Source organism: Thalassophryne amazonica, chromosome 9 (genome assembly GCF_902500255.1).
Source record: "Thalassophryne amazonica chromosome 9, fThaAma1.1, whole genome shotgun sequence".
NCBI lineage: Eukaryota > Metazoa > Chordata > Actinopteri > Batrachoidiformes > Batrachoididae > Thalassophryne > Thalassophryne amazonica.
Window position 1 is genome coordinate 4,360,344 of NC_047111.1, and position 18,799 is coordinate 4,379,142.

At 43.0% G+C, this 18,799-nt stretch overlaps 1 protein-coding gene across 1 annotated transcript in view; it reads right to left on the reverse strand.

The window, feature by feature from the left end:
- Positions 1–18,799, reverse strand: part of ncor1 (nuclear receptor corepressor 1) — a 206,486-nt gene that overhangs the window by 66,504 nt on the left and 121,183 nt on the right. The window contains 2 exon segments of the mRNA XM_034177498.1: positions 357–652; positions 5,418–5,548. Of these exon segments, the coding sequence (XP_034033389.1) occupies positions 357–652; positions 5,418–5,548 (427 nt within the window).

Consider the following 18,799-nt stretch of genomic DNA (forward strand, 5'->3'; position numbering starts at 1 on the left):
CACCTGTAGACATGGATGCACTTTAACGTCATGCACACTACAGAGCAACCTGTGTTCAGTGTCTTGCTCAAGAACTTCATCACACAGACAGGAGTAACCAGGAACTAATAAGCTTCTGCATTCAGTAGGGATGCTCCAAAAGCAGTCCAAGTGACAATCAGATAAACTCAAGATAATTAAGCTTTAGGTACTGAATTTGGACTGCTGAATTATCATGTAATGATTACTGCAAAATTCTCTCTCACACAACCATTATATTACTTTACACCATTATCTAATTTATAAAAAACAAAACAACAACAACAAAAAAAAAAAACAAGTTTGATTCCTCAGAATGCATCCCGAAAAGGGTTCACCTTTATTTGTATCCATGGATGTGACTGGCGTCTGGGGTTTTGTAGGCTCTTTCATAGACTTCTGTGCTAGATCAGATTTTGGGAGCTGAGGAGGCTCTGGCAGGGCAGACTCCGGGACAGGAGGAGGTAATTCCTCAGCCACCACAGACGCAGCCTCATTGGCCATGGAGCGTGTGGTGATCCTTCCCTTACGGCGGCCCTGGCTGTTGGCAGTCTTCCTGCCACGTGGCGTGTTTTGCTCTTTTCCGTCCTCGTCCTCCCCACCGTCACATTTGTCTTTGTCCTTGCCAATGTCTCTGCGGTTTTGAAGAAGAGAAACAACTTAAAAGACTGCCGTTACAAGCAATAATCTGTGCCATTCTGACTCAGCAATAACAGGCATTTGATCATGTTTTTCACCACAACCTGAGGAGTCAACCTGAGTTTATCCATAAACACACCAAACAGACATGTTAACAAGTTAACCAGCTGTCTCGACTGCAAGCCACGAGCCAAAAACAGGCACTGTTAAGCCCTCACAATTCTTCTCTGGACTTCAGTAAAGGTCTGGGATGGTTAGGCAATGTGACAACATATGCTGTGAAATGTTATGCCTACTCAAACAAATATTTTCACATTGCTTCTTATAATGTACATTTTTGGAAAAAAAACAAAAAACATGAAAACAGCTGTAGTAATTTTAGGCACAGATCATCAAGTAATTTCTTAATAACAACACTGGATTTACACTACCAGTCAAAGTTGGGACACACTCTCCCTATTCAGTTGAATGGGAAAGTGTGTCCCAACTTTTGACGGTAGTGTAATAAGATACATCGGATTGGGGGGGGTGTTTCATTTTTTTTAAAGGCATTTTTGACTGCTGATTTTCCCAAAAAAGGTCTCAATTGAGTTTTTCCACTCAGCCACTGGGGGGTGCACGCCAAGTACATTCTAACTGCCAGACCCAAGCACAGACAAATGAAGGAGGTTGAGTCAGCAATATTATCTAGTGTAAGTCACACCAATTCAAATATGCATGTCAAAATTGATTACCATGACGGATTGTCAAGGCCGGAGTGAACACTGAATGCCACTGGTACCGGTACCAGTGGAGACTACGTCTGCTGTTGGGGTGAAGAATGAAGATGAGGGAGTGAAAGTGTGTCCAGAGGCAGCAGAAGAGCATAATGGAATTTTAAATGTTAGCACCATGGTTGTTAATATCATGGAGAGGAGAAAGATGAAAGCAGACATACTGTATGTACACCAAAGACAAAGTGGAAAGGAGTACGGGCCATTGGATGGGGTTCAAATTGTTGTACCATGAGGTGGGCGGGAAGAGAAATTATGTAGATGGAGCCTGAAGATGGGAGTGTATCAAGAATATATTGACTGTGCAGCAAGTGTCTGACACAGTGACTATGGAGCGAGAAACTGAATGGGTGAAGTGGTGGTAAGACAGAGGACAAAGAAGATTTCTGGAGTGACACAGACGAGGTGGAGAGTGTACCCAAGAAAGAAAGGTGGGGACATCAAAGGGCATGTTGGTGAAGGGAATGGAGGTGATAAGGATTCAAAGGATTCAAAAGAATTTTATTGTCATATGCACGAAGGAACATGTTCCCTGCCAATGAAATGTGTTTACTGCATTTAACCCATCCTAATTGCCAGTTAGTAGCAGAAGGCGCCTTTAGGCGCCCGGGGACCAGCTCCAGATGTATGTCCTGCCTTAGGTCAACAGCAGGGCTGAGCAAACCATGACCGGCCTCATGACGACAGACGACACACACAAACAACACACATAAGCCGGCCCGGTACATGAACACATAAAAAGCACACACAAGGTAAAAGAAGGTATGGCATCAAGGAGAGGAACTTGAAGGAGAGACAGTGGTGGATTTTGCAAAAGGGCTGAAATAGCTGTGGTGAATAAATTTTTTAATAAGGCGTAACACACGGTGATGTATACATAAAGGCAGGGATACACCGACCCACAATTTTCACTTGCGATTCGATTCCAATACCTGAATTTGGATACCTGCTGATACCGATACTTTCCGATCCGATACCAGAGCTCTGTTTGCTTTAATATTATTATTATCATTATTGTTGTTGATTTTATATGAGGATTTCTTAAAAGGAGACCTGACCGTTCAGCTACAAGTTACAGAAGGTGTATGTTTTGGTGAAGGAATTAAGTACTTTATTTTTTATAGACTTTTATAGCCTTATTTTTATAGATTAAAGAGAAAAGACAGGACGCTCTCTCTCTGTCTCTCTCTGTCTCTATCTCCCCCTCTCTCTCCCCCTCCCTCTTTGTCTGTCTCTCCCCCCGTCTCTCCCTCCCTCTGTCTCTCCTTCTCAATTTTAATGGAGCTTTATGACATGGGAAACATGTTTACATTGTCAAAGCAAGTGTTAGAGTAAATAAACTATAATTAAGTTCTCTCTCTTCCCCTCTGTCTCTTCCCGCACGCTGGTTTTCGTGTTGCACAAACTCAAAAACGTTGTTGGGGAACATTTAGCCTTTTCAACCTGGTAAAACCATAAATTCTACAATGTGTCATCAGGGACCCTCACGGCGTCAAGGACTTTAATGGAGATTGTTTTAGCCTTCAGCAGACAGAATCCGCTGTTTAGCTGTCCTCCTCAGCTGTGATCTGAGCTGGGCGTTTTCACAGCCTCAAGACACTGAGGGGCGGCTAAATTTTCAGAACACTATTTTCAGAAACAATTGAGCTAATTTTTTGGAAAATCGTGCTCACTGAACAGACCATTTTGAACAACCCAGAGCCAGGCGAAACTTGTTGCTACGGGCAGATAGAACTCTGTGGAGACGCGCTCTCTCAAACAGCTTCAGCTTCAGAAAACCTCCCCATCCCCTCCTCTCCCTCTCAGAAGCAAACAAAGCAGAGAGCAAACAACAGCAATTGAGAGAATCAAAGTGGCTCCTCACGTATCGGAAAACGTCACTGTATTTTTTGATCAGTATTTTCCGATACTTGAATTACGTCTTATCATAAGCCGATCCGATGCCGGATTGGTCGCAACCTTACATAAAGGTGCAGAGGATGAAACCTGAAAGACATGGAAGACTGTAAGGTGGTAGCAGCATTGGAATGGTTTGTACAATGACGTTGGATGTGAAGAAGACAGAGAGCAGGAACTGAATCAAGGATGAAATGGTGGAAATTGAAGGAGGAAGACTGTTTTATGAAATTCATGTAGGAGTTGAGACAAGTGCTGGTGGTGGACAGAGGAGTTGAGGTATTATATGAGGTAGTCAGGAGTGGCAGAGAAGTACCTGTGGGTGGTGTAGGACAAACATGAGAACCATGTGACAGTGGTGAGGAGTGTCGTAGGAATGACACATTCAAGGTGGAGGTGGGTTGGCATCAAGGATTGACAGATGAGATCAGACAGGAGACTTTATGAACTGATATCTGAGGATGAGATTATGGTCTATAGTGACAGCAGACAACAAGTTGAGTCAAGCCAGCAAAAATGGAGGTACACACTGGAGAGAAGGGGAATGAAAGTCAGTAGGACTAATAATATCTGTTTATGAATCAGAGGGAGGGTGGTGGAAAGGTGGAGTTCCAAAGTGGTTGATAGGGATGTGTTAAATGTCATGGGGTCAACTGTTGAAAATATGGAGAGTATGTCAGAGTATTGAGGAAGAGAGGAAATGGAGAGTGAAGTGGAGGAGAAGAAGAATGCGGGAGGAGAAGAAGAATGGCAGGAGTGATATGTGATGGAAGTGTAGCTGCAGGAGTGAAAGGGAAGGCTTACAAGATGGTAGTGAGGGCCGGCTGTGTGTACAGCTTGGAGGTGGTAGTATTAACAAAAAGAACAGGAGGCAGAGCTGGAGGTGTAGAGCTGAAGGTGCTAAGACTATCCTTGGGCGTGGCAAGGACAGAAAAAACCAGAAAGAACATTTCAGAGGGACTGCACATGGACGACAGGTTTGGAGATAAAGTGAGGCAAAAAGGAGAAGGTACGGACATGTGCAGAGGATGGCTATGAAATACACCAAGAGAAGGATGCTGAGGATATGAGCTGCTTGCAGTGGGAGAAAAGGAGGATTATGATGGACAGGCTTGTCGTTGGTGTGACACAGGAAATGTACAGGACAGAGTGAGATGGAAACAATGAGCTGTTGTGGTGACCCCTAATGGCAGGAAACGGAACAAATTTCAGCGTGAGTTCATCACGCTGTCTCGACTGAATTAGATGTACTGTGATGAAAGCATTTCCACACTGTCCGACCCCCGTGTAGGACTATGAAAAGCTGTTTGTATCACTCCCCCCTCTCACTATGTCCACAGCTGCACGCTCAGCGTGCTAAAGCTGGCAGTTCAAACACCTCTCAAACAAGCACAAAACAAGTGTTTCACATTGCACCTACTTTGTGGCTTTGTTATTAATCTTGCAATGCAGAGGTGCTCAGCCTGTTTCCCGCAGAGCACACTGTCCGTTGACCGTATAAACAGTGCAGGTGATCCAAACACACACTAGTAAGGGAACATACAGAGGTGTCGCGCAGACAGAAGCATGACCACAATTTCGTAGCTGTGATGTTGACAGACTGATGGAGAATTGTATGGAATTAACTCAATGTCAAAGAAAAATCTTTGCTGCTGGCACAGTGACGCTCTTCAAGATGCCTCTTTAAGCACCCCCATACATGAGATAAACAGTGGAAAACATCTTTCCCAGGGAACATTACAGATGGGCTAATATAACCTAAGGTAATCATTTTACAGAATGTAAAAGGTTCTAATATTATGACTGCCATGTGAATGAATATGCACTTACTAAAAAAGGGAGGGTGAAGTGGGAAGCCCCCCCCATCTCTTTTTTTTTAATGAATGTCACATTTGGACTGAATAAAATAAACTTCTCTGATGAACTCTTCTAATAATTACTTTACCTCCACATATGAAATGAATCCCGCCTGAGCAGAGTTTAAGATATATTTTCCTGAAATAGCTGCATGGTGTGAGCCGATGGATAAAGAGCACATTACCTGTAGGGCCAGATGGGCCGGCACAGGACAAAAAGCTATTCATAACTCACCTAGAATCCTCTTTTTCATCTTTCTCTTCCTCGTCCTTCTTTTCTTCGTCCTCTTTCTTCTCTGACTTCTCACATTTTTCCTCTTCGTTTTTGTCGTCCGACTTGTCTTCTTGTGAGGGACGCGTTATTTGCTGAAGATGAAACAAAGTATTTCTCATTACACACCCCATTTTCATTCTGTACCTTGGAATAATTTTAATTATAATATTGTTATTATTACTGTTAATATAATTACTACATATAGCTGAATGATCTATCATGTGCACACATTAATTCAGCAAGCTAACTACAATCTGATAACTACCACACACACCAGTTCTTGCATTTTCCTAAAAAGATCATGTCCTAAAATATAAACTGAGACATCTGAGAGCAAGCTCGTAAAATGATAGCATATTCTGCCATATTCTTTGTTTGTATGTCTTATATAATAGCAATAGGTAGTACACTCAACAAAAATATAAATGCAACACTTTTTGGTTTTGCTCCCATTTTGTATGAGATGAACTCAAAGATCTAAAACTTTTTCCACATACACAATATCACCATTTCCCTCAATATTGTTCACAAACCAGTCTAAATCTGTGATAGTGAGCACTTCTCCTTTGCTGAGATAATCCATCCCACCTCACAGGTGTGCCATATCAAGATGCTGATTAGACACCATGATTAGTGCACAGGTGTGCCTTAGACTGCCCACAATAAAAGGCCACTCTGAAAGGTGCAGTTTTATTATTATTATACAGATTTGTCCGAGTTTCAGAGTCATATGGACGTACAAGTAAAGTCGGATATTCAGGGTTTGGTCTGTAATAAACTATTTTTGCAGCGCTGCTCAACTTTGAAACCATGAACCATTGAAGCAATGCTTCGATCCAGTAGCTCGTTGGTTCTTTGATTCACTGCTCTTCAGAAAAGGCAAGCCGCTTCATAACCCCTCGCAAAGCCATTAAAATATTGTCAGTCACTTTTGTGTGGATTAAAGTCACTAACTGGGACTCTTGTCTTGTTGCTGTCAAGAAACGAGAATCGTCCTCAGTTCCGTTCACACAGCTCGAACGCTGCGCGGCTGAGACAGAGTCCTAGTCGGAATTAATAACTTCAAAATGAATCGCCGCTTTAAATAAAATGACACCTCTTTCCAATGTAAGACAGACAAGAAACTACAATCGACTAAAACGTTTTTTTTTGTTTCTCCCAAAATGAAACGTGCTGTATTTTCAAATTACATCCTGAAGTGAAGCACAGCAGCTGTAAGCTCAGCTCAGATATATGGAAACACATTCATGCCAATGGTCTGAAAGGAAATACTTTTGACAAAAACTACAGATTTTGTTTATTCCTATTTATGTCCAAGAGATCAAGGATCACCAAGTAGAGTTCATTATGTACAAAGTTTAAGGATCCAGTGACCAAATTCATATGTATTTACTTTAAGACTCAAAAAAATGTTCAATTTCAATTCAGTTTAATCGGCTTAGAAAGTGCCAAATCACAACAAAATCTAAATATACTAAAACAAATACATCACAATTGTACACATATCAAATTATGATATGTGTTGGGGAAAGTGTAGTGACACGGACCCACAACAGGGCGTGCAAATGACGGTCAATAGATGAGCCAAAAGGTAACAATTTAATGTTGTGAATGTGCACACGAATATACAGACAATCTCAGAATCTGATAGCAGTCAATACACAAAGGTGACGTGTGGGCAGGCTCGAGGATAGAAGACGTCTGTCCTGAGAAGAGCCGGAACCACACGATTTCCGCCGCCACCGAACCTGTGAATACTGGAGCCGCCAAGTCCCGAATTCCCAGGTGATCACCGTCCCCGACTGTGGGATCTGGTACTGCTGGCGAGGAGCACAAACAGTGAGATGTGGGTGTGTGCACACCCAGTAACAAAAACAGAAGGTGGAAAGTCACCTCCACCTCTAATCACACACTCGTGCAGCTCCTGTTAACCACTTATTTGGTTGGGGTGTGAAGCGAAGCCGTCGCTGATCACACCAAAACGCCAATCCCACAGATAAGGCAACACCCACAGGAAAACGGCTGCAAAGAAGTTCAGACTATAAAGTCAGTGTTAAGTTCAGATACAGCAGAGAATATTACCTTCACAGGTAGATGATATCTCGGCAATGAGGTGGAGATGACGTCTGGGTTTTATGCAGTAGTACGATGAAGTGTAGATGAGTGACAGCTGTCACCCCCGGCTGTGTCCGTGGCGGCAGCGCCCTCTCGTGCCTGAAGCCCGCACTTCAGGCAAGGCGCCCTCTGGTGGTGGGCCAGCAGTACCTCCTCTTCTGGCGGCCCACACAATAATATGTGTACAATTGTGACGTATTTGTTTTAGTACATTTAGTCATGGACATGAATATTGTTATTTTGATATGAAACAGGATAACAAATGACTTGCCAGTGATTTTGTATTTTATTTCATTAGTGTGTTTCAGTTGAAATTTACATTTTCAAATTTATGCAATGTTCATTTACATTTTCAAATAAAACCGTGCTTTTAAGCGGCTTTTGAATTCATTTTTGGGTTTCACATATACCATGCGATTAATCATGATTAATCACAGAAAGTCAATGAGTTAATGCGATTAAGATTTTTTATGTTTGCCCACCCCTAATAAAAACATATCGCTTTTGCGACAGGCTGTCCCAGCTGCAATGGACACGCAGCAGGCAATCTGAATGCTACGTCTGCCTCACAGGACACACGTATCCTGTGAGCGGCGCGATGCAGGACTATATGACAAACTAACAGTGCGACAAATATGGCAGTCACGTATCAACAGAAATATGCTGTAACAAACACCGTTTGGTCAGTTATCACGGCACTTTTTTCTCTCTCTCTCTCTTTTTTTTTTTTTTTAAATACGTTCATGTCCTTGTTGATTTCAGGCATTTTTTCCAACACCTTTTACAGGACAGCAGTGGTAGTGCAGTGTGAAAGTTTCTCGCTGGCAATCAAAGCGCTTATAAACTGCAGGTTCGAATCCCGTGGGTGGCATGCATTTTTTTTTTTCACAGTAGCTGCGCGATGTGGTTGCCTAAAAGGCAAGATGTCGGCGCACACAGGTGCAGCGGTTTTTAGCTCTCCAATTTGGTGCTCGTTTTTCTTACTTTTTGCACATATATTCCTCGAGTTTTGTAAAGCGACCCACAGCTTCAGCCGCCAGAACCTTATCGCCCTCGGTCTGAGGTACAAAGGCGGCGTAGAGACAGGAAGCAGAAGCGAGGATGTCGGTTCGGCTTAGGGTTGCCAACTCTCTGAAAAATAAATAAGGGACACCTCACCGCCAGGGCCGACCGGCCGACTGACCATTGCCTTCACCCTCCCCAGCGTCTGTGTGAAACAATTTTTAACCATTTGACTGTTGACTTGACCCTGAATTTAGGTAGATGCATACATGCATTTATTCTGAAATGAACACGTGGAAAACAAATTATTATTTAGCAATTTATTTTTAGTGCAAAATAAATTTTCACTCACAATTTCAATATGAGCATTCTGTCTTCTTTAAAAATAAATCTCTGTAGTGCTATTGCTTAACTTAAAATTGTATAAATTAACAAAACAAAAAAAAAAAGAAAATTTGCATCATCCAAAACAATGTAACAGTGCAAAACAATGTAACAGTGTACATTTACACATTTAGTGTAATAAAAAGTGCAAAAAATAAAGTCTGAAAGTAAACAATACTGTTGTCGCGCACCTTTTCCACCCAGCCATTTTCCTTTTCTCATTCTCCCCTGTATTTTTGCATTCTTTTTTTTTTTAAGTTGTAGTAGTAACGACGTTAGACATTGCTGTCCGTAGGCATATCTGCAGTGCCAGTGTCGGTGTCTGTATCGATATCAGCCATGCTGATTTGTTATTGTTGTCCAGCGACCGTCGTCGGCTCATGACGTCGGTATCTTCTTGCGAGCAGATGTCCCTCGACCAATGAGATAAGAGTGATTCTGTATTGTCAACTCGTGTCTGTCAGCTCATTGGTGAAAAGCAGGAGAGAGGCTGGGATCAAATTTACCGTAAGTTTCCATATAAAGCGCCAGTCAATTCCACTGACATTTTACAGACTTTTTGATTCTCACAGAAATACGGGACAAACTGCGTCCCGTTTCAGGTCAATACGGAACGCACACTTTTATTTCCAAATAAGGGACGATTCCGTTTTTCAAGGGACGGTTGGCAACCCTAGTTCGGCTCCAATGCTAGGCTACGTAAACAACCTCACAGGCCAGCATTACCGAGCCTCTTCCTCTTAATCGCCAGATCCATCAGCCACAAAATGGACGAATTGGAACTACAGATGGCCACAAACAGCTTTGTGCAGAACTGTGTTATTTTCATCACGGAGACGTGGCTTCACCCGCTGATCCCTAACGCTGTAGTCGAGCTAGCAGGCTGCACGCTACACCAGTGGGACAGAACCAGTGATTCGGGTAAGTGCAGAGGTGAAGGGCTCTGTGTTTATGTGAACCGTGAGTGGTGCTGTAGCAGAAGGGTCATTGACTAACTGTTCTCCTGATTTAGAGGTGCTGGAAGTCTCGTGCAGACCTTTTTATCTCCCAAGGGAGCTCACAGTAGTCGTTGTGTTTGCTGTTTACATCCCACCCGATGCTAACGTTAGTATGGCCCTTAGCCTCTTGCTTGCCTGTGTAAATAAACAGCAGCTGGCCCACCCGGATGGCGTTTGTATTGTTGCTGGTGACTTCAACCAAGCATGTTTAAAGACTGTGCTCCCTAAGTTCGTCCAGTACGTAAAGTGTGCCACCAGAGGGGAAAATACTTTGGACCACGTCTACTCAAACATAAAACATGCGTACAAAGTCACTCCCCTCCCCCATCTCGCTGGATCAGACCATCTCTGCCTGTGCCTCACCCCCACCTACACCCCCCTACTGAGGCGAACAAAGCCACAACAAAAGACTATGCAAACCTGGCCTGAGGGAGCGCTCTCCCAGCTACAGGACTGCCTCTATCAAACTGTATGGGATTTATTTTCCAGCCACAACCTGCAGGAGTACACTGACACCGTATTCTCTTACATTAAGAACTGTGTTGACACTGTCACCGTCAACAAAAGGGTCAGGATTTTTCCAAACCAGAAGCCCTGCATGAACAGTGCAGTCCAGTCCCTATTAAAAAGCTGCAACACCGCCTTTAAATCAGGGGACAGGGCCCTGTATAGTGCGGCCAGGTCCGATCTGAAGAGAGGCATCAGAGAGGCCAAGACTGCCTACAAGAAAAAAAGATAGAGGACCACTTCGCTGTAAATGACCATAGAAGGATGTGACAGGGAATAAATCATATAACCAACTACAGAAGCAGCAACCCAGGAAATGCTAGGTCTGACGCCTCGCTGGCAGAGGAGCTGAACCGCTTCTTTGCCCGCTTCGAAGCAGACAGACCAGCAGCAACTGCACATCCACCACCCTCCAGCACTAGCATGCTAACACTTCAGGAACACAAAGTGAGACGTGTGCTGAAGGCGGTGAACCCCAAGAAGGCGGCCGGCCCCGACGGTGTACCTGGAAAGGTACTCAAAGTGTGTGCTGACCAACTGGCTGGAGTTTTCACCTGCATCTTCAACCTGTCCCTGTCACAGGCCATCATTCCACCCTGCCTCAAATCCTCCACCATCATTCCAGTCCCAAAGAAGTCAGCAGTGGAGAGCATAAATGACTACAGGCCTGGTGCACTTACGCCTGTGGTCATGAAGTGCTTTGAAAGACTGGTCTCTCAGCACATCAGAGCCTGTCTGCCTCCCACTCTGGACCCCCACCAGTTTGCCTACAGGACAAACCGCTCCACAGAGGACACCATCACCAGGGCTCTCCACGTCGCGCTGAGCCACCTGGAGCACCAGGGGAGCTATGTGAGGATGCTCTTCCTGGACATCAGCTCAGCCTTCAACCACATCATCCCGGAGATCGTGGTCCAGAAACTGACGCATCTGGGCATCTCCACCCCCATCTGCCAATGGATCAAGGACTTCCTCACAAGCCGCCCACAGTCTGTGAAACTTGGCCCCCACCATCACACTCAGCACCGGTTCCTCTCAAGGCTGTGTACTGAGCCCCCTCCTGTTCACCCTTTACACGCACAACTGCTCTCCGATCCCCCCCCAAACACCATCATAAAGTTTGCGGATGATACCACCGTTACTGGGCTCATCTCAGGGGGGGATGAGACTGACTACAGAAATGAGGTAAATCGACTGACAGTGTGGTGTTCAGCTAACAACCTGCTGCTGAACACCACAAAAACAAAAGAAATAATCCTGGAGTTCAGGAAGAATAGGGCTGACCCAGCCCCGCTCTACATCCAAGGGGACTGTGTGGAAAGGGTCAGCTCCATCTGGTTCCTGGGAGTGCAGCTCTCTAACAGCCTCTCCTGAACTGCCAACACCACAGTGGTGGTGAAGAAAGCTCAGCAGCGACTCCACTTCCTGAGGGTGCTCAGGAGAAACAATCTGGAGGAGAAGCTGCTGGTGTTGTTCTACAGAGCCACCATTGAGAGCATCCTGACATACTGCATCACAGCATGGTACGGGGGGGCTCAGCAGCAGACAGGAGAGCGCTGCAGAGGGTGATCAAAATGGCCCAGGGGATCACTGGCTGCACTCTGCCCAGCCTGGAAGACATTGCCAGCTCTCGCTACCTCAGCAGAGCTGCCAGCATCAGCAGAGCTGCCAGCATCAGCAAAGGCATACCCCACCCCAGCAACCACCTGTTTGACCTACTACCCTAGGGCCGACAGTATAGGTCAATCAAAACTAGGACAAACAGACTCAGGGACAGCTTTCTCCCCAGAGTGATCACTACACTGAACAATAACAAATCACTCTAATCCGCACCTTCAAGTTTCTTGTGCAATATCTGTAAACCATGTGCAATATGATTCCACAGTTGTATATAATTCTCGTTTTACATTTTACTTGGTCCACATTTGATTTTTCCTTATGTTTATATTAGTTGAACATATACTCAATAATTTACCGTTAAATTTCACTATCTTTTATATTGGCTAAAAATTACTCACACCACTGAAAGCACCTTTTTGGAGTTGCACTCAAATCTTGTTGCAATGCAAATTACAATGACAATAAAGGCGATTCTGATTCTGGTTACACATGCTCCAGCTGCTCAATTTCAATGTCAATTCATTTTCATTTATATAGCATCAAATCACAACTATGTGTGAAGGGGCCCATAACATTCTTCACATGGTTCACTTTATGTAAGCATCGACAAAATCAAGTTACAGTGTAGTTGCTGTTCCCTGCTCAATCTTCCTTAATTACAAAACTGGAATGTGGCTTGGTTGCAAATCCATAGTGTACCACTTTAGACAACTTGGGGAAAAGAAAAAAAACGAGAGTTGTCTGAGAGCAGAATATCCCCCGCTGGAAAAATGCTGCTTTGGTACATTCTGATAACATTTCAAGGTATGTGAGGAGTTGATTTCAGAATGCAGACACCAACTCATGAAACTGGCAGTGTCTAGGGTTGTTCATCAAGGGCCATAACTCTGCCAAAATGTGTCAGTTTTGTACAATATTACAATATGTACAATACCAACCTATAACAATTGTACCAAGTTTCACCAAATTCCTCCTAAAAATGTGAGAGGAGTTGATTTCAGAAAGCTTATACGTTTTTGGGAGGGAAGGACTGACTGACTGACTGACCAGACAGACAGAAGTTGCCACAACATAATCCTCCTTCAGCCATCATTTTTTGTCATGGTTGATATCTTTTAATTGTTGCTGATGTCTTTTATCTATCCATACAGAAACAATGTGAATAACACTCAAACAAAGTCCACAAAAAAAAAAAAAAAAAAAAAAAAATGTTCCAGGCCACTGCACAGCTGATAAAACAAAACATGAGAGTGGCGCAGCTGCTGAAATGCTGGAGTTGGAAGTTAAGTTAGAAATTTGGTCTAGGCGTACCAAAGGTAGGGATTTTGACTAATAACCCAAGAATGATGATGTATGTTCAAGACAGTTCAACACAGACACTCATGAGTGTAAATCACAAAGAAAAAGCTAAAAAGTCGAACATCCAAGCAGGAAGTGTTGATGTTCAAGCATAAATCCTAGACAGAGAAAAAAAGCATCATTACGGCAGTTTTAAAACCAGTCCAACAAAGTGATTAATCACAGAGCAACATTCTTTATCGTTACTGCTGGCAGGGTAAACCGCAGAATACTTCCTCCTGCCTATTCCATGAGAGCACTGTGCTGGAACAAGTCTGGCATTGCCAAACCAAACATTCCATGCTGGTACCAGATGGGGCCAAGGAATGTGCTTCTTCACTCAATGGTCAAGGCAACAGATATTGACCAAAGGGAGGGCCGAAAAAAAAAAGAAAAAAAAATCTCATGGCCAACTAAAAACACACACACACACACACACACACACATCTGCATACAAGAAATCTGACTGTCATATTGTACAGAAATATTTGAAGGACTATCCATAAACAGTCGATTGACCACATTTGTCAGCTGACCTGCAGAATCATCACTTGCTGGCTGTTGTTGACAGATAATGAAGGTACATGTACATAAGTATTCACAGCCTTTGCCATGAAGCTCAAAACTGAGCTCAGGTGCCTCCTGATTCAGCTGATCATCCTTGAGATGTTTCCACAGTTTAACTAGAGTCCACCTGGAGTAAATTCAGTTGACTGGACATGATTTGGAAAGACACACACGTCTACATATAAGGTCCCACAGTTGACGTGCATGTCAGCGGACAAACCAAGCATGAAGAAGTCAAAGGAATAGTCTGTAGACCTCAGAGACAGGATTGTCTCATGTCACAAATCTGGGGAAGGGTACAGAAACATTTCTGCTGCTTTGAAGGTCCCAATGAGCACAATGGACTCCATCATCTGTAAATGGAAGAGGTTCAGATCCACCAGGACTCTTCCAAGAGCTGACCGAACGTCTAAACTTAGCAATCTGGTGAGAAGGGCCTTAGTCAGGGAGGTGACCAAGAACCTGATGGTCACTATGTCAGAGCTCCAGCATTCCTCTGTGGAAAGAGGAGAACCTTCCAGAAGGACAACCATCTCTGCAGCAATCTACCAATCAGGCCTGTATGGTAGAGTGGCCAGATAGAAGCCCCTCCTTAGTAAAAGCACATGGCAGCCCACATGGAGTTTGTCAAAAGGCACCTGAAGGACTCTCAGACCATGAGAAACAAAACTTTCTTGTCTGAGGAGACAAAGACTGAACTCTTTGGCGTGAATGCCAGGCGTCATGTTTGGAGGAAACCAGGCATAGCTCATCACCCAGCCAATACCTGTTGTGGACGTGCCCCGTTAGTCCTGTCTGAGTCTTATGTTTGTGTGTTTTGTCCTCTTCATCTGTCATGTCTGTCTGCCATGTGGTTTTGTGTCTTGGTATCTGTGTGTTCCCCTGCTTCCTGTCTGGGTCTTATGTCTGAGTGATAGAGTTGTTGTCCTCATCAGTCAGCCGTGTGCATGTGTGAGTGTTTGTGTCTGTCTGAGTCCTGTGTGTGTTGGTGCTTGTCTGTTTATTTAGTTGTTGATCTTGGTTTTGTTCTTTGTTAAGTCCGGACTGCATTCTGGTTGCTATTTATTTATTTGTCAGATTCACCCGTTCTTTCACTTTCTCATTAGTTCAACATTTGTTTTTATATTTTGTGTACTTACCTCACATTGTTTCATTTATTTATTTATTTTTATCTCTGGGTGTTTCTGTATTTCCCCGTATCTTGGCTTTTCCGTTTCCACTGATTCAGCACCTGTTGTTCATCTGCTCACTCTTTGTCTCCACCTTGCTCTTCTGTTTGTAAGTACTTTTCATCCTTCTGTCTTTTGAAATTCATTTTGGCATACTCCTCGTTTTGTTCGTCACCCAGTTTTTGATGTATCAGATTGTATGTCACTGTGGATCGCCACATCACTGCTGTTGTATCATTACCACTGTGGATAATTAAAGCACCCTGGTTTTTGCCCTTCACTCCCGTGTCCTGGCTGCCTGCTCCTTGGGTTCGATTTTAACAAAGCTTTGAGCAAAGGCTGTGAATACTTATGTACACTTGTTTCTTAGTATTTTTTTTATTATTTTATTTTAAATATTTAATTACATTTTTTTTTAATTTGCAAAAACATTAAAAAAAAAAAAAACTTTTCATGTTGTCATTATGGGGTGTTGCGAGTCAAATTTTGAGGGGTAAAAAATAATTTACTCCATTTTGGAATAAGGCTGTAACATAAAATGTGAAAAAGTGAAGCACTGAATACTTTCTGGATGCACTGTATTTCCAAAATAACTTATGATACCCCGCAAAATGCATAGCTTATTTTTTGTTTAAGCATGACATGCTTATTAAAGGTGTGTGCAGTTGAACGTGTATTTGTGAAGATGTCTAAATGCAAGTCAGACATTTAAAATACTAGAGATTCAATATACTGGAGATTACGTTTTCCCCAGGGTTTATAATTAAGACATCCATCCAACTGAACCGGTGATGACATGAGAATTTGCCTACACTGCTATTTTTGGAAGAAGAATGATAGCTATAAAATACAATACAAATTCCAGTGTGCAACCTTAAAGCCCAAGATGGAGGTCAACGTGCTCAGAAGACGAAGTCAAACTTGGCCTAGGATTAATTTCTTCCCTTGAGCAATCTGTTGATTATGCATTTGCCAGAAAATAATTTGTCCAGAGACCAGTTTGCCTTTAGAAAGCATTTTTCTCCTTTTTGAGTCACAGAGCTCTCTTATTTGTGTCGGAGGAGGTCATACAGCTGTGGCATTCTTGCCTCTTCTTCGAAACTGCCTAAAAACCCTCTACCAAAAAAAACAAACGTAAGTGAGACTCTGTGGTTCTTCACTGCTTTTAAAAGATGCATTTTCCACATCTGTGTTAAATACTTTGAGACTTTTGATGAATTTCAACTTTTCTTGATTCAAAATACCTGTTTGACTGAGGAATCACAGAATGACAAGTCAACTTCTCCTTCCTAACACAGGTCCCTTGACGCATGAATTTAATGCCCACACTGCCACGCAATCTGGCGTGCCAATGAGTAAACTTGTTTAAACTGTTTTAAACTGTGCATGAGCTGTAAGCAGCTCTGTGCCAATGCGCAAAGAAAATTTTTATGTTCAATTTATTAATTTTGTGAACTCGCTATGAACATTGCGCAACCTATTCAAAAACACTGTCACTGCATGTCAATGCGCCTCATTGCCGAAGCGCATCACAGCGCATCTGAGACAATTATCATGAGATGTTCCATCTTTAATAAACATCATTTTACAGATACTTTATCTAACTCATAAGAAGGAATGAAAATGCAACTGTTTTATCAATCAATTACATTATAAATAACTACCTTTGAGATGATTCCAAATGTGTTCAACGCTGCACAACTGCACAACGCACACAAAACAAGCTGCAGCTGTAGATAATTTCTCTGTGATTCTGGGACTGATGAGAGATGTTTCATCAGCCAAGGTCTAACAGCAAATGTGTCACTGGCTATGAAAATTTTAGGAAATATTTTATTTAATTATTTAGGCGTCAAGCAGGACAAAAGCGGGTTGCATTGCCACGACAAATTGCACGGCAGTGTGAGGATTAAATTTGTGCAAGTGTCAAGGTGTCATAAGTGACTGCTGCTTCAAGCATTCCCATCACAATAAAATCTAAACGTTTCTAACCTCATAATGCACCATCTTGGCAGTAAAAATGCTCATAGCAATCTTAAAAATGTTTCTTTGCTATTAAATGTTTTGCAGTTGTGAATCTCGCGCCATCTCACAGTCCGTGACTCATGCGAGAGATCAGTTTCAGCAGAGTTCCGGTTTAGGGTACAATGTAAACAAACATGGTGAAGTGTGGATAACAAGACAACATCGGGGCATGGCAAAAGTTCATCACAGCTACTACACCTCCTCTAGATATCACCCTCTCAACTCGGGAGAACGCGTCATCATCATAACTGGCCGTGAATTCGCTGGATCAACGCCATCCATGTCCTCGTTAGTCGTTGTTTACATGCGCTGAGACGCTGGAACTCTGCTGGCACCGTGGTGCATTCTGGGAAGCGCAGAGGCTGCCAGGGGTACTGAATAAAATTTATAGTAAACTAATTAAATAAGAGAAAAAAATCCTAAACAATTTTCTACAGGTCCTGTGGCCCAGTGGTGCCCATGCTGATTTCTGGACTCCACAGTGTGAAGTGGTTAACAGCCTGCACAGGCCACCAATCCAAAGCAGGTTACTTCCCCAGCCAAATGACAGTAGTCATTTACAGCTGGGTGCAGTGAGACATTTCAGATTAAGTGCCTTCACCCAACACACTGCATGAGAGGTGTAGCCCTGCTCCTTATTCATTGATCTACCTGCTCCATATGCATGTAACAACAAAAATCTGCAATTATTTTTCATGTCATAACCTTCAAATGTCTCTACCAAATGATCACATAAAAAACCAGCACCAATGAATTTGATTATCAACATAAACCCAGTACTGTAAAAAGCTACGTACATATACAAAAGGCACTCCGCAATTAATTTTTTCAACAATGATAAAATGTCTAGTCTTTACTTGACAATTCTAAGTGCTCATTTCAGTGTCATCATAGCAGATGAAACAGTTATTCTTCCCATTTTTAAATGCACAACAACACTGAACTTTAATCAAATGATGTATTTCATCTCTTAGCTCTGACTGCATTTTGCTTGTACATCTGGAATATTGTAAATGTTGAATATTCAAATATCTATATTATAAAAGCCAAGTGGCCCTTTTGTGCATGCATGTGTATGGCTTGGTTCACGCAAAAACCGGGGAGAGCTGACATTTGTCCTTTGGTATGCTTATGTATTTTGGTTCAAGGATGAACATCAGAACAGAAACTTGATAGTACTAATATTTTTGGAGAAATTAGCAATGTTAGCTAACCAATAAACAATCAGGGCTGTGAAATAAAAATTGTGAAATCCGAGGAAAATTTGCAGGGGGTGAGGCGGGGTCTAGGGCCTGTGGGGCCCCAGAAACCAAATTAATTTTGTATCTAATGATACATTTTCTGTTGTGTGGGCCGCCAGAAGAGGAGGTACTGCTGGCCCACCACCAGAGGGCGCCCTGCCTGAAGTGCGGGCTTCAGGCACGAGAGGGCGCTGCCACTCATTATTTCCTGACAGCTGTCACTCATTCATGCTTCATCATCTCACTCCATAAAACCCAGACGTCGTCATCACCTCATCGCCGAGATATCGTACTTCTATGGAGGTAACCTTCTCAGCCTGCAGATTCAGATAAGTGGTTACACAGACGCTGCACGAGTGTGTGGTAGAGGTGGAGGT